Source organism: Perognathus longimembris, chromosome 2 (assembly GCF_023159225.1).
Source record: "Perognathus longimembris pacificus isolate PPM17 chromosome 2, ASM2315922v1, whole genome shotgun sequence".
NCBI lineage: Eukaryota > Metazoa > Chordata > Mammalia > Rodentia > Heteromyidae > Perognathus > Perognathus longimembris.
In genome coordinates, this window is record NC_063162.1 from 24831882 (window position 1) to 24859582 (window position 27701).

Genomic DNA, 27701 nt, shown 5'->3' on the forward strand with positions numbered 1-27701 from the left:
CAATTAGCATTAGCTAATGAATTGCTATTGACAATAGCATAAAAGCATTCTCTCAAAATTACACTATTTTGGCACTTGGAATATGGCTTAGTAATACAGTTTGCCTAGCATGCATGATAACCTGGGTTCAATTCCACAGTACCACCTACACAGAAAAAGCCGGAAGTGGTGCTGTGGCTCATTGTAGAGTGCTAGCCTTAAGCAAAAGAACCTCAAAGACAGTACCCAGGCCCTGAGTTCAAGCTGCAGGACTGGCTACACACACACACACACACACACACACACACACTGCACCTGAATGAACGTGAGACTTGAAATGTAAGCCTGTAAGTGAGGAGGGTAACGTGAGATGCTCCACTATGACTTCTAGCCTAGCTTTTTCCATCTTACTATTCCAGGTCCTAGCTTGCTCATCCTGCGTCCAAAAACATCTAAATTGGGAAATGAAACCAGCGCATCTTTTGGACTAGGTTTCAAATTAGCTATCAAAGAAACTACCAGTTCCCCCAATCTGTTCTCTTTTCTTTGCACAACCCAACACCCTTGATTGTTAGCTAGATAACAATCTAGCAAGATAAAGACTATAGTCCCCAGCTGCATTCTGACAATGGAATGTAGGCAGAAGAATCTGGTACAACTTCTGGGAAGGGCCCTGAAAGGTAGAGATACAGTCTCTTCCTTTCTGTCTGAAAGGTGTATTAATTAATATTAACTGCATATTCTGCTTCTGTAAGTCTGCTTGTTTCCCCATAGAGCTACACACACCCTTCCCCCATTCGCCTCGGTAGCAAACAACAACGGTTCCGGACAGCTGGGTGACAATGACCATAGAAACTCTTAAATAGCCCCTTGACCAAGTTTTTAGAAAAACAGTAAGGTGTTCTGAGAACTACCCCACCCCGGGGGGAACGTTCAGAGCCATAATTATCAGGTTGCCCTGACCCTAAGATAACCAACAGTTGAGAAAAACCAGATACTGCAATGCAGACGTGAGTCAAGATACAGAACCAAGAAAACCCCTAGACTTCCTAGCCAATCAAGAGAAAAGCATTTACCAGTACCCAATCCTGTAACACCAAATGCGTATGAACTCATGTAACCCCATACTTGTGTTTCTTTTCCTTTAAAAAGGGTCGTCTCGGAGGTCTCGCAACCTGGGCACATCAGTTGGGGGCTCGTCCGGGATACCCCCACGACCCCCAGACCCTGATCCAAGGGGTTTTCAACATACTGGTGAGTTTCTTTGTGGCCACTGTTCATCTTGTCTACTTGTCATCTCTCTGTACTTTCGTTTTCTCTGGGGCACACCAACTGTTTCTCGTAAGCAGCTCAGTAACGGCCAGTGCTTAAAGCAGTCAGCGGACGCACTGGTGGATCGGAGTTGCAGGGGCCTAGGAGACATTCTAGACCCTGGGTAGGAGATGAGGAAGCTCCCCACACCCCCCTAGTAACAGAACGAAACCTATTCAGATGGTTTTCAGCATTATTGACCCCGGGAGTTCACCCACGCCAGGAGAAGGTAAGGATATCTGGTTCACTCAAAAGGGAAAAGTTGCCTGTGCTGTTACAGGACTGACTTGGATTGTTCTTCTCTGTTTTCTGTACCTTCTGACTGTGACGGACGAGATGGGACAGACTCCCCCTACCCCCTGGATTTATGTTTAGCTCATTGGAAGGATGTGCAGGCGACAGCTCACAATCAGAGTGTGAATGTCCACAAAAAGAAATTTACCACTCTGGGTAGTTCAAGTGGCCAAGCCTATATGCAGGTTGGCACCCGGAGGGAACTTTTAATCTCACCATTATTGAGGGAGTGGAGCATGTCATCTTTCAGCCTCACTTTGGACATCCCAACCAAGTCCCCTATATAGTGGTGCGGCGGAGCCTGGTAGAAGACCCTCCTCTTTGGGTAAGTTCTTTTCTTCCTCCCTCCATAGGAATTAGCCCAATTCTGGTTGAAGGGACGAAGTGCCCTCCGGCCAAGAAGGCCTCAGCCCCGCCTTTCATGCAGGAACTCCTGGGGATGTCCTTTTTCCCCCACCCTATAGCCTCCCTCTAGGTGCTTCTCCCAAACCATCCCAGCCGGCGGCCACACAGGAGAAAACGGAGCCAGCATTCCCCACCCCCCCAGCCCCTCTCGGGGGACCCGCAGGAGGCGAGGCACCATGCCAGAGCCAAACTCTGTTGCCCTCCCTCTGCAAGTGGTGGCTCCCCCAGACGCAGACAGGAATCAACTTTTTCACTACTGGCCCTTTGCCACTAGTGACTTGTACAATTGGAAAGCACAGAATGCTCCTTTTTTTGATAACCCCAAAGATTTAAATATCCTCTTTGAAACTGTCCTGTTTACACACCAGCCCACTTGGGATGATTGTCAGCAACACTTACAGGTCCTGTTTACAACTGAAGAATGAGAAAGAATCCAACTACAGGCCCAGAAACTGGTCCCGAGAGACAAGGGAGAGCCCACTACCAATATTGCTATAATAGATTCAGGGTTCCCCCTAACTCGGCCTGATTGGGACTATAACTCTGAACAAGGTAAGGGGAGACTCTTGGTCTACTGCCAGACTCTGCCTGTTGGCAGGTCTCAAGGCAGCCGTGAGATGGCCACCAAATTTGAGTAAGTTATATCTTGCAAGGGCAAGATGAGAGTCCAGCTGCATTCCTTGAAAGTCTACAGGAGACTTTCAGAAGATTTACCCTGTTTGATCCAGAATCACCAGAAAACGCAGCCGCATTGACGCTGGCCTTTATTAACCAAGCGGCTCCTGATATTAAAAGAAAGTTACAAAAACTTGAACTCTTGGGAGAAAGAGGAATTAGATTTAGTGACGGTAGATGAGAAAGTGTACAATGGAAGGGAGAGTGTTGAGGTAAAGGAACTAAAGAAAGAAAGGTGCCAGAACCAGCAGCTAACCAGTATGCTACTGGCAGCCACAGCAGCCCCGGATGAATGCAGGAGGCGATTGTGACGCTGGTGGTGGAAGGAGATGACGAGAAGGAGTACAGGGAGGACTGAGAGAAAGGTAAAAGGAAGACCCCAACTAGGTAAGAACCAGTGCGCCTATTGCAAACAAGGACACTGGAAGGGAGAATGTCCTGAGAGAAGGAAAGGCAGCGCCAAGGTCTTAACCTGGAGGGGCTGGACAGCGATTAGGGGAGACGGGGTTCAGCCCCTGCCCCGAACCTAGGATAACTTTAAGACTGGAGGGGAAAAAGATTGACTTTATGGTGGATATGGGAACTCAAAATTCAGTACTCCTAAAACCAGATGAACCCGTGTTAAAAAGACAGACATGGGTTCAAGGGCCCACGGGGACTAGGCCCTACCAATGGACTACCCGAAGAACAGTGGATTTGGGAATGGGCCGGGTAACCCACTCTTTTCTAGTCATCCCAGACTGCCCCTATCCACTGTTAGGCCGGGATTTGTTAACAAAAATGAAAGCCCAGATACAGTTCTTGGATAAGGGTGCCAAACTGCTAAGTCAGGAAGGTGAACCTATTCGGGCAACGATGGCTCTCAGGAAGCGCGCAAGGAGACAGTCCTCAAAATACCTGCACCTGTCTCAGCCAGACAAGTAAGGGAGTTCTTGGGCACTGCAGGGTTTTGCCGCTTATGGATCCCCAATTTTGCTGAAAAAGCCAAACCCTTGTATGAGATAACAAAGGAAGGGCCGGACTTTAAGTGGACTGAGCAGCATCAGCAGGCATTCAATGAGCTCAGCAAAGTCTGCTCTCGGCACCAGCCCTGGGTTTGCCGGATGTGACCAAACCCTTCCATCTATTTGTGGACGAGCGAAATGGGATCGCAAAGGGAGTTTTGACCCAAACTCTAGGTCCCTGGAGATGGTCCGTGGCCTACCTATCTAAAAAATTGGACACTGTGGCGTCAGGATGGCCGCCTTGTCTCTGTATTGTGGCAGCGGTGGCCATGCTGGTAAAAGATGCTGACAAATTAACTCTGGGACAAAATCTTACTATCACCACACCCCATGCCATAGAGGGAATCCTCAAACAGCCTCCAGACCAATGGCTGAGTAATGCTCGGGTGACTCATTATCAGGCCCTGCTGCTCAACCCTGCCAGGATAACATTCCAAGCCTCCACTAACCTAAACCCTGCAACCCTGTCACCCAACCCAGACCTGGAGAGGCCCTTACATGATTACACAGAAATCCTAGCTCAAGTGCATTGCATTTGACCGGACTTGCAAGACACACCCCGCTGCCTGATGCAGAAGTAACCTGGTATACAGACGGAAGCAGCTTCATTAAGGATGGACACAGGTATGGGGGGGGGGGGGCATTACTACAACAGAGGACGTTGTGTGGGCGGAGCCAATGCCCATGGGGACTTCAGCCCAAAAAGCTGATCTAGTGGCTCTCACCAGGGCCTTAGAACTGGGACAGGGGCGAAAGCTCAACATCTACACGGACAGTAGATTGCCTCTGCCACCACCCACATCCATGGGCCAATATATAAGTAGAGGGGCTTGCTGACTGCAGAAGGCACAGATCCTAGCCCTACTCCAAGCATTATGGAAACAAACAAAAAAAATAGACATAATGCACTGCCCAGGGCATCAAAAAGGAGATGGACCAACTGCCAGAGGTAATAACCTGGTAGATCATACGGCAAGGCAAATGGCGTTGCAGACAGACTCAGTTCTAACCACAGTTCTTGTAGATCCAGGGCCCCTGGACCTGCCCCAAACTCTTCCGTATACAAAAGAAGACCTCCATTCGATGCAAAACCTTCCCATGGCCCAATGTGTGCAAGGAGGATGATGAAGATCGGCAAACAATAAGGTGATCTTACCTGAGATCCTAGGTCAACAGATGCTTAACAGAATCCACTGTGCCTCTCACATGGGGGAGAGGAGGATGCAAGACCTTCTGAGACAGTCTGGAGTCAAAATTAGAGGGAGCCACCAGAAGATCACTGAAATTGTGTCTAAATGCAAGGCCTGCCAGTTAACAAACCCAATCACTACTTCCAAAAACCCGGGCACAAGATTGAAAGGAAAGAAACTGGGATCCTATTGGGAAATAGACTTCACTGAGGTAAAGCCTGGCAAGTATGGTTATAAGTATTTGTTAGTGTTAGTAGATACTTTTTCAGGATGGGTAGAAGCCTTCCCCACCAAGAAGGAGACGGCTCAAGTAGTACTCTTGGAGGACATCTTGCCCAGGTATGGATTTCCCAACAATGATAGGGTCAAATAATGGACTGGCCTTTGTGTCACAGGTGAGTCAGAATTTAGCCACTGTCCTGGGGAGTGATTGGAAATTACATTGCGCATATAGACCCCAGAGTTCAGGACAGGTAGAGAGGATGAATAGAACCCTAAAAGAGACCTTGACTAAATTAGCCTTAGAGACTGGCGCAGACTGGGTGGCTCTCCTTCCATTTGCCCTCTTTAGAGTTAGGAATTCTCCCTACCAGATGGGGTTGACACCTTATGAGATCATGTTTGGCAGACACCCCCCATTATTCCCAGCCTGCAGACCAATCTAGTAGCAGAGATGGATGACCAAGACCTCTTCCAAGCCATACAAGGGTTACGTTGACACAAAAAGACCTCTGGCCTAAGTTACGGGCCCTGTATGAATCTGGTATCCCCCCTGAACCCCACAGGTTCTGGCCAGGAGACTGGGTCTACGTAAAAAGACACCGGCAAGGGACACTGGAACCCAGGTGGAAAGGGCTGTATGTGATCCTCCTCACCACCCCCACTGCCCTCAAGGTTGAAGGAGTGGCTGCCTGGATCCACTACTCCCACGTTAAGCCAGCAGATCCCTTCGCCAGCAAGCAAGACTACCAAAGAAAAGGATGGAGAGTCTCCAAGGACCCTGAAAACCCACTCAAGATCAAGATGCAGCGAGAACATCAGTGGCGGGACTTCTCCTCCTGATGATCATGAGCATGGCTGCCTCGGGAGACAACCCCCACTCCCCCTGGAACTTTACCTGGTGGATCGTCAATGAAGAAATGGGTAGAGTAGCAAACAGTACATCCTTCATTGCCCCAACAGGGACCTACTTCCCAGACCTGTGGGTAGACTTGTGTGACCTAGCCCAAGGGACGGCAGGTAGTACCTGGGAGTGTAGTGATTACAAATTCCGTAGCTATTTAAAAAAACCCTTGAGATTCATGTCTGCCCAGCACATTCCCGAGATGTTGGGAGATGGAAAAAGTGTGGGGGCCCAGGGGATACACATCATGCTAGCTGGGGATGTGAATCCACGGGAGACATTTCGTGGCCAGCACCCATCAAAGATGATCTAATCTCACTTAAAAGAGCCATTAATGCAATCATGGAACTGTTAAGCCCAAAGAAGAGCAGAGGAAAAGCCTGGTACCACTGTAGATGGTGTGAGGCCTCCACAGACCCAGGGTATAAACCTCTCTCTTACAACAATTGCCCAGTAACTCTCGATGGGAGATGTAATCAAGTAATTATTAAGTTTACTGAGGCTGGAAAAAGAGCCGATTGGACAGCAGGTAGGACTTGGGGAATGCAAGCGTAACACCAAATGCATATGAACTCATGTAACCCCCTGCTTGTGTTTCTTTTCCTTTAAAAACCCTTCATCTCAGGTGCTGGGGGCCACTCTTCCTCACCCGCTGTGTCGGAGTGCTGGCAGATGGCCCAAGCTTGAGCTTGCTCTCAATAAAAGCCCCCCTGCTTTTGCATCAGGTCTCATCATTCTGAGGGTCGTCTCGGGGGTCTCGCGACTTGGGCACATCGTGTCTTCCAACTGGATGACAAGACAACTACAGCATGAGCAGCCATCTTGGAAGCTAAAGTAGAAGACATCCACTAAATCTGGCTGAATCCCAGATGAAGAGAAATGCCACACCACCCTGAGCAGCCCATGACTTCCTTTTACATGAGAGATAAATGAACCTTTTATTCAAGTCATTGTTATTTAACAATGTCTGTCACACGTAGACAAATTCAAACACTAACCAAAATAGTAGCTGAAAAGAGGACACAGTAGTTCAGATGACTGACTCTGAGGCATTAGAGCAGTGTGGTTAGGATCATGACCTCCAGAGCCTATATACTTGGCTCTACCATATCCTACATCTGAGACTTTGGGCAAATGAGTTACACTATGTCACTGCTGTTACCTGTGAGAAAAACAATAGTGCCCACCTCTGAGGGTAGTGATGAGGGTTAAGTGAGTTACTAGTAGTAAAGCACTTAAATTGGACCTGATATATGGTACATGTTGTATAAGTATTTAATTAAAATAAATACATTTGTTCATTGCAGCACTATTCCCAATAGCCAAGTCATGAAAATAGCCCAGATGCCTACAATAGATGAGTAGATCTAAAAAATGTTGCACCTGTACACAATGGAATTTTACACAGCCATTAGAAAAAGTAATGTTATGTCATTTTCAGGGAAATGGATGGACCTAGAACAAATCATGTTAAATGAGGTAAACCAAGCTCAGAAAGACAAATGATGCATGTTTTCTCTCATATGTGAAAGCTAGATCTAAAATACACTGGAACATGACAAATTATACAAGATTCTAGGCATTCACACACAGTGAGACCAAAGGTGTATATTCGTAGGGGAGGAATACAAAGATGCAATGTCTATGTGCCACTAATCATATAAAATAATATTTATTTATCATCAGGCATCAGTGGCTCAGGCTGAAATCACAGGAGCTACTTGGGAGGCAAAGGGAGGCTGAGATCTGAAAAGGACAGTTTGAAGCCAGTAGGCAGAAAAGTCCATGAGACTCTTATCTCTAATTAACCACCAAAAAACCAGAAGTGGTGCTGTGGCTCAAAGTGGTAGACTGCTATCTAGCCTTGAGCAAAAAAAGCTGATGGATAGCACCCAGCCCTTGAGTTCATTCAAGCCTCAGGACTGACAGAAAATAATAATATTTATCAAAATGAACTCCAGGAAATGGAAACAAGCAGGTTTTTTTTTTTTGTTGTTGTTATGTTTTCTTTTTTTTTTTTTTGTCCTGCTTGTTTGTCTGTCTTTGGTGGGGTAAGGGGAAACACAGAAATTGAAGGAAAAAGGATAAACTAAGGCAGCAGTAGTACTCATTAGACATTATGTTGATAATGGACTATACAACTTGTGAGTGGAGATGGGAGGGAAAAACTGGGAGAGAGCAAGGGAAGAGATGACATTGTTCAAAAAGAAGGTACTCTTTTCTGGGTGCCAGTGGTTCACACCTTTAATCCTAGCTAGTCAGAAGGCTGAGATCTGATGATCACAGTGTGAAGCCAGGCTTTTATCTCCAATGAGCCACTAGAAAACCAGAAGTGGTGCTGTGGTTCAAAGTGGTAGAGAACTAGCCTTGAGTAGAAAAGCTCAAGGGCAGCACCCAGTCCCTGAGTTCAAGCCCCATAACCCAAAAAAGAAATATACTCTTGACCTAACTTATGTAACTGTAGCCCCTCGGTACATCAACCTTATAATAACAACGCAAAGACTAAAAAAAAAAAAAAAAAAAACACACATACATTTGGAACAGTCAAAAGTAACAATATCAACTACAGGGAGTCTGTAGGCTAGTCTAACCCTCCACAACATTTAGGAAGCAGTCCTCTGTTCTCAAGCACATTTTCCTCAGTGGGAGCAAGACAGTCGCATTAGCAAGTTTTTCCAGAGCACCTGGTGTATTGATTTTCCCTCTAACAAGAATAGTGGCAAGGGGGGCTGGGGATATGGCCTAGTGGCAAGAGAGCTTGTCTTGTATACATGAGGCCCTGGGTTCGATTCCCCAGCACCACATATACAGAAAACGGCCAGAAGTGGCGCTGTGGCTCAAGTGGCAGAGTGCTAGCCTTGAGCAAAAAGAAGCCAGGGACAGTGCTTAGGCCCTGAGTCCAAGGCCCAGGACTGGCAAAAAAAAAAAAAAAAAAAAAGAATAGTGGCAAGGAAATTTTGGAGCTCTGGATTTTGACCATCACTAAGAAACTTAATTGTGGTTTGTCCTATGGAGATGGTATTTTACCTGCCAGGGAGGGAAAGTTTAGAGATCCCATTACTCCACTTGTCAGAGTACCGATCACTTCTCAGCTGACCTGACGTACTTCCTGGAGAGCTATAGCAGTGTCATGAAAAAAAATTTTTTTTTCCTCCTCTTGTACCTAGCAAGGGTAATCTTAAGCCCATGCTTTCATCAGCAGATACATTAACTGCCCCCTCATACAAGAACCCAAACTCCCATCTTAAATTTTATTCTGTTCTCAAAAAAGATGAAAGCAGTGTGTGTGTGTGTATTTTGCTAGAGCTTAAACCTGAGGCCTTGTGCCTATTAGTGCTCTACCACTGAGCCACATCTCCAGCTTTTGTTGCCACTCAGCCCTCAGCACAGTCACCTTTCTTCACTTCTAGAAATGACGCTCCCACCAGAGCTTCCAAGCTCTCTTACTCAAGGGCCTTGGGAAGAATGATTCCCCTGGAAGCTTTCCCCAAAGCAGTTTATGTGATCAGAGTTGACAGTACAATCTCTCTCTGGTTCTTGATAACTCATGGACAACTCTGAATGAATAATTGCATTATTCAATGAACTTGACCCAGAGTTACAAGTCACAGTCCATCCTGCCCACAGCACCAAACAGCACACTGCACATCTGAAGCACTCAAACAAGAAAAGTGAAGGGAGGTTTTAAGGGCACTCTGACAGTCATTATTGTAATCTATATAACAATTGTAATCTGTAATATGTATAACATTTGCCCAAAGAACCATTTCTGGTACATCTAGGGATTTCAACAGAGAAAACCTGGTTTATTTATTTACTTAGGCCAGTCCTGGGGCTTGAACTCAGGGCCTGGGTGTTGTCCTTAAGCCTCTTTGTGCTTAAGTCTACTACTGCTCTACCACTTGAGCCACATTGCCACTCCTGGCTTTTTCTGAGTACTTTATTGGAGATAAGAGTTACAGACTTTCCTGCCCAGGCTGCTTCAAATGGTGATTCTCAACCTCCTGAACAGCTAGGGTTATAGGTGTGAACCCCTAGTGCCCGGCAAAACTTTAGGATTTTTTTTTTTTTTTTTGCCAGCCCTGGAGCTTGAACTCAGGGCCTGGGCACTCTTCTGATCTTCTTTTGCTCAAGGCTAGCACTCTACCACTTGAGCCACAGTGCCACTTCCGGCTTTTTCTGCTTATGTGGTACTAAGGAATCGAACCCAGGGCTTCATGCATGCTAAGCAAACACCCTACCACTAATCCACATTCCCAGCCCCAACTTGATGATTTTTGACCCTCTATTCTTCTAATGATATATTTGGTTTGATTTAAGTCAAACGCATTAAATTGCTCTGCAAGGAATAAAAGAATAAAAGGTCACTTCTCAGGTGCCCTGGTCACCTTATGCCCTACCTATCCCATCCCATCTCCATCCTCCTTTATACACACAGAGGCGACCAAGTAAAGGTCGGCAAGATTCTGCTTTAACTGAAAAGTAATGTACTGGCGAGAGTCCCGAGAGAGAAAGTAAAAGATAGCTGATAGTCCTGTGTTTTGAAGACTCCACATCCTAAAAGGAGGAACCATGGAGAATGATTTGAACCTTTTCCCAGAAATGAGCGACAACCAGGCCAGATGAAACTGGTGAATCCACCCACGCTATCACCCGTGACTGTGAACAAGAGACCTCTAAGCTGTGGCAAGAAGGCAGCCCCACAACTCAGACTGGAACGGAATCCAACAAAAGGGAGCGACAAACTGCTTCAGCCCAAAACGAAAACCGCCCCCAAAGACCCACAAATGGAGGCCGGCGGTGGAATAAAGCTGAATCCACTGGAAAGGGGCCTCAGCCCCGCGCCCCGCGGTCCGGAGCCAGATTACCACACCACACGGTCCGGCCCCTGGCTGGTATCAGGCCAGTTTCCTCTTTTCATTTTCCGCTCACGCTTCCCCATTGAACGAGGTTCAGATTTATGTCTTCGTTCCGCTGAGTTTCCAAGTCCTCAGAGACATCCCCAAATCCCAGTTGGGGCGGGAAGTGGGAAGTTTCTCTCCTTCGCAGCCTCTCGACCTCCCTCTTCCCCCCGTCCGCACGAACCCCGAACTGCTCCCGACGCCTTTCCCCAGCCCCGCGCTCACCGCCCCGCGCCCGCCGCCCCCGGCCCCGCGCTCACCCCCTGGAGGTCCTTGACGAAATAGCTTCCGCTGGAGCCCTGGTAGATGCGCTCGGGGAAGATGCCGCGCTCGATGGCCAGCTCGGCCTGCTGCACCACCACCTCGAACTCGGGGTCCTCCGGGAACTCATTCCGCTCGCGGTGGGCCTGCGCGGCGTGCGCCGCCACCGCGGCCTGGGCGGCCAGGGCTTGGGCCTGCGCCGCCACTGTGTGGGTCTGGCCCTGGGCCGCTGCACCCCGGGCCCGGTCCAGCAGCGGCTGCCGCTCCCGGTCGTGGCCCGGCGAGCTCGGCGGAGAGGGACCCGAGCCGGCCGCCACCGCCACGCGGACGGCGCCCCCCGGCACCTGCGGAAAGTGAGCGCCCGAGCCCGATGGGCAGGTGTACTCCGGGGGTTGGGCCCGCTCGGGGGACACTAGTGGGCTCTTCTCGTCCATCCCTCTGGCCGCCGGCTCCGGGTCCCGGCGAGTTCCACACAGCCTAGCTGGCGGCCACGACCAATCCGCGGTCCTCTCCTCCTCCAGCCTGGCCAACCAGGACCCGGCACACGCGCGGCCCCGCCCCTCTCCAACCCTGTTTACTTGGCTGCGAGTAAGCACGGCCCCTCGCGCGCACACCGTGGCCAATCAGAAGCCGCCCCTGCGCAATCGCGGCCTCCGCATTTTAATCCTGTCACCTTCCGTGAAGACTGCGCATGTCTCAGAAGCCAAACCTGGGTCAGCCCCGCCCTCTGCCAGCTACCCTCCTAACCCCGCCCTTTACTTCCAATTGGCTGACGGGTCTTGGTTGCTTTCCTAACATCTGGACTGTGGGTTACAGGTTAATTGAGTGCCTGCTGCCTGTGATCCCGGCCAGGAAAAAGGAAAGGCAATTGATTTTTGGTACGGTTACTGGGGCTTGAATCCAGGCCTTCACGCTTTCGCTAGGCGGCTTCTTTTCACTTCCAGGCTGGCGTTCTACCACTTGAGCCACAGCTCCACTTCTGGCTCCTTTGCTGCTTAATTGGAGATGAGAAACACAAGGACTTTTCTGCCCAGGCTGGCTTCAAGCCTCAATCCGCCTAGAGTGGCTACTGTGACCGAGGTGAGCCGCCAGCGCCTTGCAAAAGGGTCATTTTAGTATCATTAATCTAGCACCTAAGTTCTAAGTGTTGAGAGACAGCATTGAAGCACTTTAAAGGGTACTTTAAAAGGGGGGTGGGGGAGTTACATCCCGGTCCTCACACAACAGTGACTCCATGCTTATTTATTAATCGAGTTAAGCTCTGGAGCTAAGAAAGCTCTAAGTCTCTATGAGACTAAAAAATGTCTAGGGCTTTATTTACTACTGTAAGCCCTCAGTGTCTAGACACTGTAGGTCCTCAGTACATTTTTATTGGTGGAAAGGGGAAGGAAGATTGTAACCTTGTTCTGTGGAAAAGCAGTTCTCTGTGAGGTGTTGTTTTCCTCAGAGCAAAAGAACCAGCTATGCTATCTGAAACTCCATTAATAGGAATTCTCCAGTTTGAAGGTAGGCTGAAGAGTCAGCAAAGCCTGTATATAAAGTAAAGCCTGTGTTATGAGCTAAATCCAGAAGGAAGTATCTAATTAATCACTGGGAGGCAAAGTTGCTAGAGGAAAGGGAAAAGGAAGGTTAGTGCTGTGCAGAACAGACAGCAACTTGCTTGACTGAGCAGGAGAAAAATGAGCTACCAAGGGCCAAGGAAGAACCAAACAGAAATAAAAGACCACAGTGAGCTTTCCAGAGCAGATCTTGTCCAAGGAAGTGATGTGGAGAGACCCAGGCACCCAGAAGTAATCCTGGAAATGAGTATATGTGGCATCTAAAGGAGGACAAATTGTTGGAATTACATATTTAAATCTATGGAATACTATTTCAGTTAAAATGTATACTAATTACCCTTTTTGTTGTTGTTTGAGACCAGGACTGGAACTTAGTATCTAATGCTTCCTTCTGCTCTATGGCTCATTCTCTAGCATCTGAGCCATGCCTCTACACACACCCTTCCCCTCTAACTGCCTTTTGAAGTGTGGAATGTAATGGTTAGAAGCAGGTGTTTGGAATCAGAGACATTTAATTTGAATACAAGTTCTACAGTTACTTAATCTCTCAAATCTGTTTCCCACCTACAAAGTGGGAATGATCATCCCTCTCTCACTTGATTAAACAAGAATCTACAATGTATATAAAGTACTTATGATACATATTATATAAAAAGGCACTCAACAAAAAACTAGCCTTTGGTTACTGTTGAGGCTATTGTTTTTTTCATTTTTCTGCCTAAAGTAACCCCCAGTCTAGAGATTTGGGTTTTCACAAAAGATCATTAGTTAGATGGTCACCAGTATTTCATAATCATCTGATTCAGATTATTTCCACAGCTCAAGTACTGAATTGAAGGAATAATTGTTCATTTGTATTTGTGGGAATGTCTTGGGGCTAGAGGTGCAGTTTAGTAGTTTAGTGTTAGTGCTTGCCTAGCATGCATGGGGTTCTGGGTTCACACCCCAATAAAAATAAATAGATAAATAAACCATTCCAGGCAAAGATCCATGGAGAGTTCCATTGCTTCTTTCAGTTACAACTAATGCATTTCCTTTTTCATGTCCAGACATCAAGTAATTAAGTGATGTCTGCCTCTCATGTACTAGAAGCCATAACAACAGAAACGATAGCTTGGTATCATTCATCTCATTTAACTCACAAGCTTCAAGTTACAGTCAAGGAGAGGTCCCAAATTTAAAGTTTTCCCTGAATTTTTTTTCTTTATGGAAACATTTTTGTTTTGTTTTGTTTTTTGCCAGTCCTGGGGCTTGAACTCAGGGCCTGAGCACTGTCCCTGGCTTCTTTTTGCTCAAGGCTAGCACTCTACAACTTGAGCCACAGCGCCACTTCCAGCTTTTTCTATATATGTGGTGCTGAGGAATCGAACCCAGGGCTTCAAGTATACGAGGCGAGCACTCTACCACTAAGCCATATTCCAGCCCCTATGGAAACATTTTTGGATTTATTTCTGCATATGCCTCTTAGAATTTGATTTCTTTTACTGAACAGTGGCGAAACTTCCCCCTATCACTTACCAAATTCTAAGTATGTGCCAGGCATCATTACCCAAAATGATTCATGTAATTGGCATTACAAACCCTGTGAGGTTGGAAATTTGAAGCCTATGGAGGTAAAATAACTTGGTATCTCATGTGATAAGAGGCAGAGCTGGATTCAAATCTAGACAGACTGGCCCTAGTTACTTTTTCTTTGTTGTTGTTTTTGTTTGCCAGTCCTGGGGCTTGAACTCAAGACCTGGGTGCTGTCCCTGGGCCTCTTTGTTCTCTTTGACCTACTTGAGCCACAGCACCATACTGACTCTTTTGAATAGTTTGCTGGAGATAAGAGTCTCATGGGGACTTTTTGGGCTGGCTTCAAACCACAATCCTCAGATCTCAGCCTCCTGAGTAGCTAGGATTACAGGCCTGAACCACTGGCACCTGGCTCGGCCCTAGGTTTTTAATGCAATATATACTTATTATTTAACATCACAAGGAAATATATCTCCTACTCATTCCTTTTCTTTCATTCCCCACTGATACCACTTTAATTTTGAAACTTTTTTGGTGGCTTAAATTAGAGTAATGTTTACAGTGTCTTCTGAGTTCATGTCATTTATGAGTTTATTTCTCCCTTCTCTCTCTCTCTTCCTGAAAAATCTGAGTATCACTGCTAGATTAATTTTCTTAAAATTGTGGGTTTAGTTTATCACCCATCTGACCAAGAAACTACTTTTTTTTTTTCCTGTGCTGGGGCTTGGACTCAGGGCCTGAGCACTGTCCCTGGCTTCTTTTTGCTCAAGGCTAGCACTCTACCACTTGAGCCACAGCGCCACTTCTGGCTTTTTCTATATATGTGGTGCTGAGAAACCAAACCCAGGGCTTCATGAATGCTAGGCAAGCACTATACTACTAAGCACCTTCCCAGCCAGAAACTACATTCTTTATTGTTATAAAACAGTGTTCATTAGGGATCTCTTTCTGTTTGTTTTGTTTTGATTTTGTGAGTGTGTGCCAGTCTTAGGGCTTGAACTCAGGGCCTGAGCACTGACCCTAATCTTTTGTGCTCCAGGCTATTGCTCTATCACTTAAGCCAGTTCAAGCCCCAGGGACAGCACAAAAACAAAAAGGAAAAAAAACTACATTTTGCAAATCATTTTTTCTTCTTAATTTTCAGGCCTCTCAAAGTATTATTGCTTAACACTTTCTAATATACATTCTCTATCTAGTAACATCTATTTCCTTGACACTCCATTCTTTCAACAACTACAGTTATATCTATAGTCAATGCCACACAGTTTGGCATATTTAACTAATGAATGGACCACTGAATGATAGTGCCAGATTGAATCTTACAGGTTTGCTGATCTAATCTCATTTTACAGTCTTAATAACTTGCTCCAAGTCATGCACATTTAATGACAGAAATGAGATTTGAATACAAAATCCAAGTCTTTAAAGAAACTACCATTGATCTCACATTTTGTTTTCATATTAGTCCTGGGGAAATGCAATTGTTGTTACCATGATCATTTTCTAGTCTGCAAATCAAGAAACCTCAGTCCACAAAAGCAATTTGAAACATTGGGCACTGGTGGCTCCTGCCTGTAATCCTAGCTACTCTGGAGGCTGAGATCTGAAGATCGCAGTTCCATGCCAGCCCAGGCAAGAAAGTCCCTGAGACTGTTACTAACCACCAGAAAATCAGAATTGGCGCTCCAGCTCAAAGCGCTAGAGCACTAACTAGCCTTGGGCAAAAGTGCTGGGGGATAGCATCCAGGGACCAGCCCCCCTCCCCCCCCAACGGACCTGGGTAATGACAACACAATCTTTATAAGGAATGCCACAAGTGTCCTGATACCACACTGCCAGGCATGGGATTATTAAGGGACAGTTGCCCATTAAAGGGTCCGTATTAAGGGACAGTTGCCATTAAAAATTACAAATCCTCCTCTGAAGCAGATTTCTGTCCTTAGACTCAGCAACTGGGCCTTTATAAGCGTAAAGGATGGGAGGCAGTGGTCACATAGACACGTTTGTTCTTATTTGGGGGTAACATTTTTTGTGGGCTATCTGATGCCGAGACCTGGGTCCTGGGTGTCCGTGGGGTTGTGAGGTGGGGTCACAGCCCCACCCCTCTCCCAGGTTACTCTGCCCTGGCGCCCCGCACCAAGATGGTGAGGAGAGGGGACTGGACCAATGGGGAGTGGCGTTGTTCCAGGTTGCCTAGGTAACAGCCAATGAGCAGCCGGAATGGAGCTCAGTGCTGCCGCCCAGGATGGCGGCGTCCAGAGGGGCTGATGCTGGTGGTGGTGGCGGCGGAGTGGAAGTCGGCTGTGGGGAGCCTGGCAGAGCCAAGGCCCAGGCGACTGGCGCCCCGAGTCGTCCGGAAAGGTCGAGCCCAGGTGGGCTGATGGCGCCGGTGGGAGTGGGTGCACGCGAGTGGGTCAGCCCGGGAGAGATGGAGAGGCGAGTAGGAGAGAGCCACCCGGGCCGGGGCGGGTCCAAACCCGGGTTTCCAGTCGATCGTGAGATCCAGGCCCCGGAGAGAGCCCTGGCACCGAGCTGGGTGGGGGGCCGCGGGCTCTAGGGATGGCTGGCCTGTGTGAGTCTGGGAAGGAGAGCGCAGGTCCGGGCTGAGGGAAGGTAGGAGAGAGGCTGGAACGCCAGAACGCGGCTGGGGAGCCAGTGTGGCCTCGTGGAGGTCTAGGGCTTTGTCTGCTCTGGGGGAGCCGCCTCCACACTGGGGGAGAATCCTCTCACATCCTGAGGTTAAAGATAGGGTGCCTCAGTTACTGGCATCCTGGCAGCCTAGCATCTCCCGCATGCTTAGGTTCCAGCCTAACTGCTGTTACTAGAAACCAGCCCAGCATCCTTTCTTTCTTTGAAACTATGTCCTGACAGCATTATCCCTAGCCCTCATCACTTCCAAGCCATCGTGTGTGTGTGTGTGTGTGTGTGTGTGTGTGTGTGTGTGTGTGTGTGTTGTGGTGTTTTCTTTTTCTGGCGATACTGGAGATTGAACTCGAGGACTTACACTTGCTAGGCTGGAGTTGTATCACTGAGCCCCACCCCCTATCCCTTGTGATCTTTTTAGAAACCTTTTTCCATGCCGGTGTTTTCTTTTCACTTTGAATCTACCCATCCCACAGTCTTCCTGAATACGACCTTTATATAGTGAATGATACAGTTGTTTACTTTGCAAAGGAAGGGAAGTAGGATTCAAATTATAATTTTAAAAGCCTAATTATTTGATTCCCAGTAGAGAGTGGGAAATGACAGCAAGAAAGGAAAAAAAAATTTTTTTAGCTTAGCTTATTCAGAAACCTATAGAATATTTCAGTCTTGGTTTGTTTGGTTTTTTTTCCTAATAAACTTAATCTTTGTGCTGGGAATATGGCCTAGTGGTAAAGTGCTTGTCTCATATACATGAAGCCATGGGTTCTATTCTTCAGCACCATATATATAGAAAAGCCGGAAGTGGCAGTGTGGCTCAAGTTGTAGAGTGCTAGCCTTGAGCAAAAAGAAGCCAGGGACAGTGCTCAGGCCCAGAGTCCAAGCCCCAGGACTGGCAACAAAAACAAAACAAACAAAATTTAATCTTTGTTCATCAGAACTTTAATTTTCACCTGTTTAGGATTCAGAGAGCCTAAAATGCTTTCTTTTGTGTAAAAGAACTTTCATAAGGCTGTCATACCCTAGGAGAGGCTTTGGGAGACAGTTTGAAAATATATGTGGATAGTTAAGGAGCTGCCTCTAAATAAAAGTAGCTAACTGGGTATATTCCCCCCTGTGTTATTCTTCCCTTCCCCACTGCCAGAAAGGTTGATGGCTCTAGCACTTTAGCTACAGCTCCACTTCCAGCTTTTCAGTGATTCAGTGGGGGAGATAAGAGTGTCACAGACTTTTCTGCACAGACTGGCTTCAAACCTGGATCCTCAGATGTTAGCCTCCTGAGTAGCTAGGATTACAGGCATGAACCATTGGAATCCAGCTGATAAAATATTTGAAAGGATGACAACAGCATGTAAATATCTTCTCTCTGTTCTGTAGTATCTCAGATGAAATATGGAGTCAATGGCTGGGAAATGGAATCATAAAAAGCTCCCTCATTGAGGCTTGGTGCCTGGGCTAGGATGATTCAGCAATGAGGATGGCAAACTAGAACAACACATGACCTCTCCATCCGGCATGGCTTCCTCATTGCATAGGCGCTTTATACAGTTGGACTGCTTTATGTGGTTGATCAGATCTCCAACTGTGCATGTAGAAGTCCGCTGAATAGAAGTTACCTCACTTTAGGTGATAAAGCCTTACAACACCCATCACTTCCCAGTAGAGTTGTAGTGTTCAAAACGTACAAGCCTGCTCTGATTCCAGAAAGAAAGTTAAGACTCTGTCCTTTGATGCATTAGTGGCACAGTCAGATTGTAGAAGAATGTGTAAGAGAAAATGTAATTGCAAACATATTTGGAAAATACTATTTGTGACATTCAGTAATAAGAAGATAAGTTTTTACCAGTTGTTTTGGCATAGCTTGTAATCCCAATACTCTGGAGGTAGAGGCCTGAAGATTAAGTTCAAGACAAGCCTGGATTATACAGAAAAACTCTGCTGGGGGATGAGAATGTAGCTTAGTGGTAGAGTGCTTGCCTAGCATGCATGAAGCCCTGGGTTCTGTTCCTCAGCACCACATAAACAGAAAGAGCCAGTAGTAGTTACTATATCAGAGACTTGATATGGAATAATACAGCAACAAACAAGAAACACAGTGCCTATCCATAGAGTACATTACTAAAGCAGCTACTGGAGGCAATCATTACAAATTTTGCAAGGAAAGCTTGCCTCTACCCACACCAATCTTATTAGGTGTTATTATTTCCTAATCTGAAGAAACTTGCTTAGCATCTATCCTGTCCAAGCTCACACACACTGGGAAACTTGGTTTGAAATGTAACTCGGAGTTTCATGTTTGTGATTTTCTACATAATCTACCTCCAAGTAGAATTTTTACATTCAAATAAAATTTTACCTCAAGTTCTGTTCTGGGCACTCAAATGTGAACACAATGACAGAACATTAACTTTTATGCCAGGAAAATAAAGTACACTAAAACTTTCTATGACATAGCATAGATTTAGATTGCTAGGGAAGTGGTGCTGTGGCTCAAGAGTTAGAGGGCTAACCTTGAGCAAAAAGAAGCTGGGGACCGTGCTCAATCCCTGAGTTCAAGCCCCAGGACTGGCAATAGATAGATAAATAGGTAGATAGACAGATAGATAGATAAATAGATAGATAGATAGATAGATAGATAGATAGATAGCTGAGCACTGGCTCACACCTATAATCATAGCTACTCAGGAGGCTGAGATCTGAGGATCATGGTTCAAAGCCAGCCAGGGCTTAAAAGTCCTTGAGACCCTTGTCTCCAATTAACCACCAGAAAACCAGAAGTGGCTCAAGTGGTAGAGCTCTAGCCTAGAGCTGAAGAGCTCAGGGACAGCACCCAAGCCCAGAGTTCAAGCCCTACGATCAACTAATAAATAAGTAAATAAATATATAATGCAGACCCAAGAGCTGAGATCTCTCTCTCTCTCTCTCTCTCTCTCTCTCTCTCTCTCTCTCTCTCTCTCACACACACACACACACACACACAGTAGTCAGATTTACAGCTTAAGGATGTAGGCAGTAAGTACATTAGCTATTGATGATCCTCAAGCTAGAGAAATAGTCCCTTCTTTTGTGTGGTTTGTTTTTTTTAAAGGACCGTCTACCAGTCCATTTAGAACACAGTGGGATGCCACTCTGGAAATTTCATGTAGCTTCAAGAAAAGTAAATAAATACAAGATCCTGCTTCACCTAAGCCCCTGTGTACTTCAGATTCTTTTTTTTGGGGGGTGGGGGGCATGTTTTTTTGGCCAGTCCTAGAGCTTGAACTCAGGGCCTGGGCACTGTGCCACTGTCCCTGAGCTTTTTTTCCTCAAGGCTAGCACTCTACCACTAAGCCACATTCCCAGCCATGGCTCTTCAGATTCTACTGCAGTAACTCCTTCCATTTTTTTTTCTTGTGCTAGTACTGGGACTTGAACTTAGGGCCTCATGCTCTAGCTTGGCTTTTCTGCTCAAAGCTGATGCTCTATCACTTGAGCCACAATTCCACTTCTGGCTTTTGGCAGGTTAGTTGAAGATAAGAGTCTAATGGCTGGCTTCAAACCATGATCTTCAGATCTCAGTTTCTTGAGTAACTAGGATTATATATGTAAGCCACCATTACCTAGCCACTCTCCAAATTTTGAGTAGATTGGTCAACTACTACCAAACACTTAGAAGAAATGCCTTTATCTTGCAGTTTTCATAGTTACAGATTTTTTTTTTTTTTTTTTTTTTTGGCCAGTCCTGGGCCTTGGACTCAGGGCCTGAGCACCTTCCCTGGCTTTTTCCCGCTCAAGGCTGGCACTCTGCCACCTGAGCCACAGCGCCACTTCTGGCCGGTTTCCATATATGTGGTGCTGGGGAATCGAACCAAGAGCTTCATGTGTAGGAGGCAAGCACTCTTGCCACTAGGCCATATTCCCAGCCCATAGTTACAGATTTAGTTATAAGATAGTCTGGTTATAATCTGGGGGTATAGTTCAAATGGCAGACTTCCTGCCTAGCTAGTTTGAGACCCTCAATTCGAACTCCAGGACCACCAAAAATAAAAATATATTTTTTAAGGCTTGTTGTAAATACAACCTTTCAGATTCCAGTGAATGTATTTTGTATTTCTAGTTTCTACCATCAGTTGATTTTAGTGCTGTGACATACTAGTAGTAGAAAAGATTGGCAGAAGTTTACTGAAGCACCCAACTGAACTAAGAAGAGGTTTCTTCTGCAGCTCTAATGGGAAACTGCTTCTTTTCCTCTCATTAATGATTTATTTGCAGTAGAGGCATGCTGACCTCTACCCCAGCATGATCAGGTGCCAGGCCGACGATAAGAGGCTGTGAGCCTGAAATTGGATGCTGACCTCATGGGACATCGATAGGACAGAGAGGGCACAGCGGTCACTAACTGTGCATCCACCTTTGTCAATATAGGCCCTGGAGGTTTGGAAAGGTTAGTATAAGGGGGCGGGTCTATGTGAGGGATTGTAGACATAGAGTTGCTGTCTGATGTCTGGAGAAATGAGAAGATCCTTTACAGGTGAGCCCAACAGGTCTCAAAGAACCTCTGCAAAGCTGGCTGTTCTTATGGGGATAGAAAATATTTCTCCATTTTTGGATGCGAGCCTAGAGACACTCAGGACTAATATGGCCTTATGTCCAAAAATGAGAGCTTTAGAGGCAAGGCCGGGGCCTACAGAATGTGAAGAGGCTGCTCTAGGGCTAGACCAGGCTGTTGTCACAGTGTTCCATTTCTGGGATATTGGCATAATACATGGCCAAAGTTAAAATATTCCATAGGGTGCTGAAGAACAGATGGGTAGCAACTATAGTTTGGTTTTCATCTACTTAATATTTATATTTGCCTCATTAGTCAAATTGGCTGAATTGTTCTGTTTCAAAGTTTTTATTTGAATTATGTTAGCTACCTTTTTTTTTTTATCCTGGGGCTTGAAATCAGGGCTAGAGTATTGTCCTACAGCTCTACTTCCAGCTTCCTTTGGTGGTAATTGGAGATCAGAGTCTCATGAACTTTCCCGCCTGGGCTAACATCAAACTATGACCCTCAGATATCTGCCTTCTGAATAGCCAGGATTTCAGGTGTAAGCCACCAGCACCTCACTGTTGTTAGCAGCCTTTTATACTGAACACAGACTTTAGAGAAGTTCCTGCTACAGTAAATAAATATGTGTGCTCAGATATCTCACATATAAATGTGGATGGAAATAAACCAACATTTAGTGGACAGGGCCAGGCAGCATTCTAAGTACATTCATGTATGTTATTTAATTCAGTCTATCTGCTGACTCTGAAATAGACTTATAACTCTACTTTATAGATGAGGAAACTGAGAAACGTAGAACACTTGATAATGTTTCCAAGATACTCAAACTCAGATCTTTCTGTTGACCACTATTTTGGCTTGGCAGGCAGGATGGGATGGGATCAGATGGGGGGGGTGGGGTGGGCATAGGATAGGATATGGTAAGATAGGTTTCTGCTAGATTTGTGTTTGAGCAGTGCAGCAGCTGCCTCTAAAGTGTGAGGCCCTGAGTTCCAGTCCCAAAAAGCTAATGGGTAGAGTGGATAATGAACTCTGCCGTGTGCATGCACACATGCGCACACATGCGCACACATGCACAGGGACTGAGGCTTGAACCTCTGGACCTTGACACTGCCCCTTGAGCTTTTTACTCAAGGCTGGTACTCTACCATTTAAGCACAGTTCCACTTCCAGCTTTTTGATAGAAGTAAGAGTTTCATGAACTTCCCTGCTCAGGCTGGTTTTGAACTGCAATCTTCAGATCTCAGCTTCCTGAGATTACATGTAGTAGCTTATATTACAGCCAGTGGTACCTGGCTAAACTCTGCCTCTTAAAAGGAGGATCCGACTACCAATTTATTACATCTCTTCCTCACAACTTTTCTGACTAGACTTGGCTTCTTCAATCCCTCCCACTTCCTGTGCAGCATTCATTTTCCTTAAATACTGCTTTGTCCACAAGCTCCCCAGAGCTTTCCTTTTAGTTGCTATAACCTCTTTTGCCTAGCATTCAGAGATCTCCATGGCTGGTCTGACTAAATGCAGAGGCATAGTGCAGACAGACTAGCCATAGTCAGGGGAGACTCAGGTGTTGGTCCCAGCTTAGCCACCAACAAACTTTTTAACTACTCTTAGTTTCTGTCTGTTCACCTAGAAAATGAAGATATTTGGGCTAAATCTGTAGGGTTCTTGTCAGACTTAAGGTTTCAACTGAGTATACTTATTACTCCCAAAATAAAGTCTTCAACTGTAGTTAGGCTAAATTTCTTATTTTCCATTGAATAATTCCATGTCTACATTGCTTTTGGTGCTTACATTTCCTGCTTCCTGGATTGGGAATCAGGTTTTGCTTTCTTCACTGCTTGGTTTAGGTTGTGCCCATCATTTGTCTTTTCTATCTCTGCTATCGAAGTTGGTATTTCATTTCAGTGGGTCCAGACAACTACAGTATAACGTCACTGGGTGGGGTGAAACTGTATTTTATACGTTAACTAACAAGCTAGGTATCGAGTGAATAGTTGCAAATTGAATCTCCCCTTTCATCCCAGGTCATAGAAAATAGGAACGAGCTGAAAAGTTTCAGGAGACATAGCAGGATAAGAGTGCTTGGGCAGAGGCAGTGCTGATGTGGTAGATGGAGTTATATGAACCCAAGATAGTTGTAAATACTAGGCCGGTACAATGTATCCGTGGGCGATGGCTTTGCTGTTCATTTCTCCTTCCATCCCTTGACACTACTTCTCCTGTTTATTTCCTACAGTTTTCACCCTTTTCTTCCATCCGCTGTCATCATGACACTGACAAAAGGTTCCTTCACTTACTCCAGTGGGGAGGAATATCGTGGAGAGTGGAAGGAAGGTAAGAATGACCCACCGCAACTCTCCAGGGATGAACACTTTGGCTAAAGGAAAAATATGTCAAGATGGGTAGCCAGCTTTTTTTTTTTTTTTTTTTTTTTGCCAGTCCTGGGCCTTGAACTCAGGACTGAACACTGTCCCTGGCTTCTTTTTGCTCAAAGCTAGCACTCTACCACTTGAGCCACACTGCTACTTCTGGCTTTTTCTATATATGTGGTGTTGAGGAATTGGACCCAAGGCTTCATGTAGTCTTGCCACTAGGCCATATTCCCAGCCCAGGTAGCCAGCTTTATGGTGCTTTGTTCCCCCTGCAACATTTAACTCCACAGAGTACCTTTGTTTTCTTCTAGGAGGTAATAAAGGAATTAGAAAAATGCTGTTATTAATCCAACCACTAGATAATATGCTAAATCGTTCCACCTCCAAATTTACTGTGTTTTAACACCTTTTCATCCTTTAGTGTATTACTTGGGAAATGCTTAAATAAAAGCTAATGTACTCTGTAGATCAAAATGAATTCTTTTTTTTTTTTGGCCAGTCCTGGGCCTTGGACTCAGGGCCTAAGCACTGTCCCTGGCTTCTTCCCGCTCAAGGCTAGCACTCTGCCACTTGAGCCACAGCGCCTCTGCTGGCCGTTTTCTGTATATGTGGTGCTGGGGAATCGAACCTAGGGCCTCGTGTATCCGAGGCAGGCACTCTTGCCACTAGGCTATATCCCCAGCCCCAAAATGAATTCTTTTAAGTGCCTGTAAATTAGAAGACTTACTCGCAATGACTTGGCTGCAGTGACTGTTAAGAAGTTAGAGAAGGTCAGGAAATTAGGGCAGATACTCTCACAAATGACATTCTTTCCTTTGAATTTCCCCTCACAGCTTGTTATATTTGGAAGTGTCCATTCATAGAAATAGTAAAGCTCTTTGGAGCCTGAAACTATACAAGAAGCAGTTTAATGGTATTCTGTATAGAACCACAGCCTAGCCACTTAAAAGTCTTGCTCAGTTTTGTAGTCTGGTTTGTAAGCACAGCCCTATTGATGTAATAGAGCTCAAACCAGTGAAAGCTGGTTAGGTTTGCCCTATAGCTTCATGATGCTAAATAAAGGGTTCTTTTTTTCTCAAAGAGCAACATAGGTAAGGGTAGAGGCCTGACAAGTCAGGCTTCTTGCTACATTTATAGTTTTGTTCTAACACTTACAGATCTGGAATTTTAAGTTACTTCCCTTTGCCTCCGTTTCCTGATCTATAATAATAATATAATAATAGTACTGTGGCTGCCTCACAAGATTGTCATAGGATTAAATATGATAAATACAAAGTGCTTAGAAGGGTGGGTAGCACATAGAAAAGACACAATAAATGTTAGCTGCTGTTATTTTAAGAGTTTCCTTATCATTCCTATTTAGAGACCTGCTCTAAATCTGATGCTGACTTAAAATGGGACGTTCCAGGAGCTTAAGTCTAGTACCTGATTCTCTTCCCTTTCTACCACAGTGTTTTTTTTTTTCATTTTGTGGGTAGGGTGGTGGAAAATAGGAGATACTGAGTAAGTGAGAAGGGACCCTAAAGCTGCTCCATTCCAATCTGACACCTGTCCTTTTTGCTCAGGCCGAAGACATGGTTTTGGTCAGCTGATGTTTGCAGATGGTGGCACCTACTTGGGTCATTTTGAAAATGGGCTCTTTAATGGCTTTGGGGTACTGACCTTCTCAGATGGCTCAAGGTGAGTATTAGTTTACTCCTTTCCCAGCTTTTAAACTAGAGAGGCTCTGATTTTAAAATGGGTCATTGGTGAATATCTGGTCAACCCTGAACTCATCCCAGGCTCTGAAGAAAACAATTAGTGATTCTTTTATTGGTTACTTTTTTTTCCCAGTCCTGGGGCTTAGACTCAGGGCCTGAGTACTGTCCTTGGCTTCTTTTTGCTCAAGGCTAGCACTCTACCTCTTGACCCACAGCACCACTTCCAGCTTTTTCTGTTTATGTGATGCTAAGGAATCGAACCTAGGGCTTCATGCATGCTAGGCAAGCACTCTACCTCTGAGCCACATTTCCAGCCCTGGTTACTTTTAAAGTAAATCTAAAATTGGAAATGTAAAGGAGGTGAGTGCCCCTCTATCCCACCTCCATTGACCTGAGTTCTTTTCTTGAGATAGAGCCTCATAATGTCCATACTTTCTAGCCTTTTCTGCTGTCTGGAAATAGGATGGATGGGACAGGTGGAACTCTTTTGCTCCTTGTCATTATTAACTAACTCCTGTCAGCAGCTGTTTGACTCAATTAACCAACACAAGGAACTGGCCCATAAAAGGCTAGCTAACATCTTGGTGTGTCTACAGGTATGAGGGAGAGTTTGCCCAGGGAAAGTTTAATGGCGTCGGAGTCTTCATTCGACATGACAACATGACCTTTGAGGGGGAATTTAAAAATGGCAGAGTAGATGGTTTTGGTAAGTTTCAGCCCTAGGGATAACTTTGGCATGGTGGACGTATGCCTTCTTAGTTGGTTGGTTGTTTTTTGTTTGTTTGTTTTGCCAGAACTGGGGCTTGGACTCAGGGCCTGAGCACTGTCCCTAGCTTCTTTCTTGCTCAAGGCTAGCACTCTGCCACTGGAGCCACAGTGCTACCTCTGGCCCGTTTTCTATATATGTGGTGCTGAGGAATCAAACCCAGAGCTTTATGTATACGAGGCAAGCACTCTTGCCACTAGGCCATATTCCCAGCCCACCTTCTTAAGTTTTAATTCCTTTGTAGATATCCAGAAATTTATAGTGCCGTTATGACTACCTATCCACTAACTCCTAGTAGAGTATCAAGCTGATCCCTAAGGCCTTAATGCAGTAGTCTTATTTCTCCCATATTTCTTTGTCCTCCTCAAAGGCCTGCTGACTTTCCCTGATGGTTCTCACGGAATACCCCGCAATGAAGGTCTGTTTGAAAACAACAAGTTGCTACGGCGTGAGAAGTGTTCTGCCGTGGTCCAGCGGGCTCAGAGTGCCTCCAAATCTGCCAGAAATCTCACCGCCTGATGGGGCAGTAGCCAGGGAAGTGTTGGGTAAAGCCAGTACACTCTTATTCACTCCAGTTGAATGAGTGACCCAGATATGAGAATGACTGGAGCTAAAGCCTGTGAGGTGCCCATCACCTGCCAATCAGGAACTCAGTCACAGGAAAGTGCTGAGGATTTTGATCAAGACCCTGAAGCAGTTGTTAGCAGTTCTGTCTTTCCCTGACCTAATGTGCAAGAGGACAGAGGAGCCATCTTTATTATTTATTTGTTGGTGTTCCTTGTTCCTAAGGCCTTGGGTTACCCAGTGCAAAACTGCTGTGGTCCTCACTCCATTCACTGCCAAGTGATACAGAATCTTTTCATTCTGCCTATGTTTGGGGCAGTTGATTCTATAGCGCCAACTTAGGGCCAGTGATTTGTGTTGGCCTAGAGAAATAAGGGAAAGAGAATAGGGGTGGCTCAGACAGTACAGTAGCTCTATGGAAGTTAAGGCCAGAGCTTTTCTTTTCTTTTTAATTTTTTTATTTTTTGGTCAGTCCTGAGGCTTGAACTCAATGCCTGAGCACTGTCCCTAAGCATTTGTGCTCAAGACTAGCGTTCTACCACTTTGAGCCATGTGCTACTTCCAGTTTTCTGGTGGTTAATTGGAAATAAGAGTCTCACAAACTTTCCTGCCTAAGCTAGCTTTGAACCGTGATCCTCAGATCTCAGCCTCCTGAGTAGCTAGGATTACAAGTGTGAGCCACCAGTGCCCAGCTTAGAGCTTTTTATTCATTATTCCCATGTTCATTGTAGTTGGAGTCATAGCTCCAGGTTCCCATGTTGTATGATCAGACTGATCTTTGTCTCTGCTTATTCCCTCTGTGAAGGAGTCAGTAAAATTGCTGTTTTCTCTTCCCTTGACTTTCCATGCTATCTTCTCTACTTGAATCATTGTAGATAATCAAATCCCCACCTGTGCCTCTC

At 45.7% G+C, this 27701-nt stretch overlaps 2 protein-coding genes across 4 annotated transcripts in view; one reads left to right on the forward strand and one right to left on the reverse strand.

The window, feature by feature from the left end:
- Pi4k2a (phosphatidylinositol 4-kinase type 2 alpha) overlaps positions 1–11648 on the reverse strand; it is a 37902-nt gene extending 26254 nt beyond the window's left edge. Inside the window, exon 1 of the mRNA XM_048338530.1 lies at positions 11143–11648. Coding sequence (XP_048194487.1) covers positions 11143–11577 — 435 coding nt within the window. The 5' untranslated portion in view covers positions 11578–11648. The remainder of the gene's footprint in view (positions 1–11142) is intronic.
- Positions 11649–12071: 423 nt separating this feature from the next.
- Morn4 (MORN repeat containing 4) lies at positions 12072–27305 on the forward strand. 3 transcript variants are annotated; one of them, XM_048338535.1, is made up of 5 exons: positions 12072–12320; positions 23634–23731; positions 25335–25449; positions 26066–26175; positions 26606–27305. In XM_048338535.1, the coding sequence occupies exons 2-5, from the start codon at positions 23665–23667 to the stop codon at positions 26752–26754; spliced, it is 441 nt and encodes a 146-aa protein (XP_048194492.1). In that variant the 5' UTR covers positions 12072–12320; positions 23634–23664; the 3' UTR covers positions 26755–27305. The 3 variants fall into 3 exon arrangements, with proteins under 3 accessions (XP_048194492.1, XP_048194493.1, XP_048194491.1); XM_048338536.1 differs by having other exon boundaries at positions 12154–12223; XM_048338534.1 differs by lacking the exon at positions 12072–12320 and adding an exon at positions 16413–16589.
- Positions 27306–27701: the final 396 nt, after the last annotated feature.

What these genes read in the sequence shown, in the direction of transcription:
- Morn4 (XM_048338535.1), top strand. Translation starts at nt 23,665, where the DNA reads ATGACACTGACAAAAGGTTCCTTCACTTACTCCAGTGGGGAGGAATAT. An exon ending in ACCTTCTCAGATGGCTCAAG is followed by an intron (nt 25,450 to 26,065) that starts GTGAGTATTAGT and finishes GTGTGTCTACAG; the next exon opens with GTATGAGGGAGAGTTTGCCC. An exon ending in TGGCAGAGTAGATGGTTTTG is followed by an intron (nt 26,176 to 26,605) that starts GTAAGTTTCAGC and finishes TCCTCCTCAAAG; the next exon opens with GCCTGCTGACTTTCCCTGAT.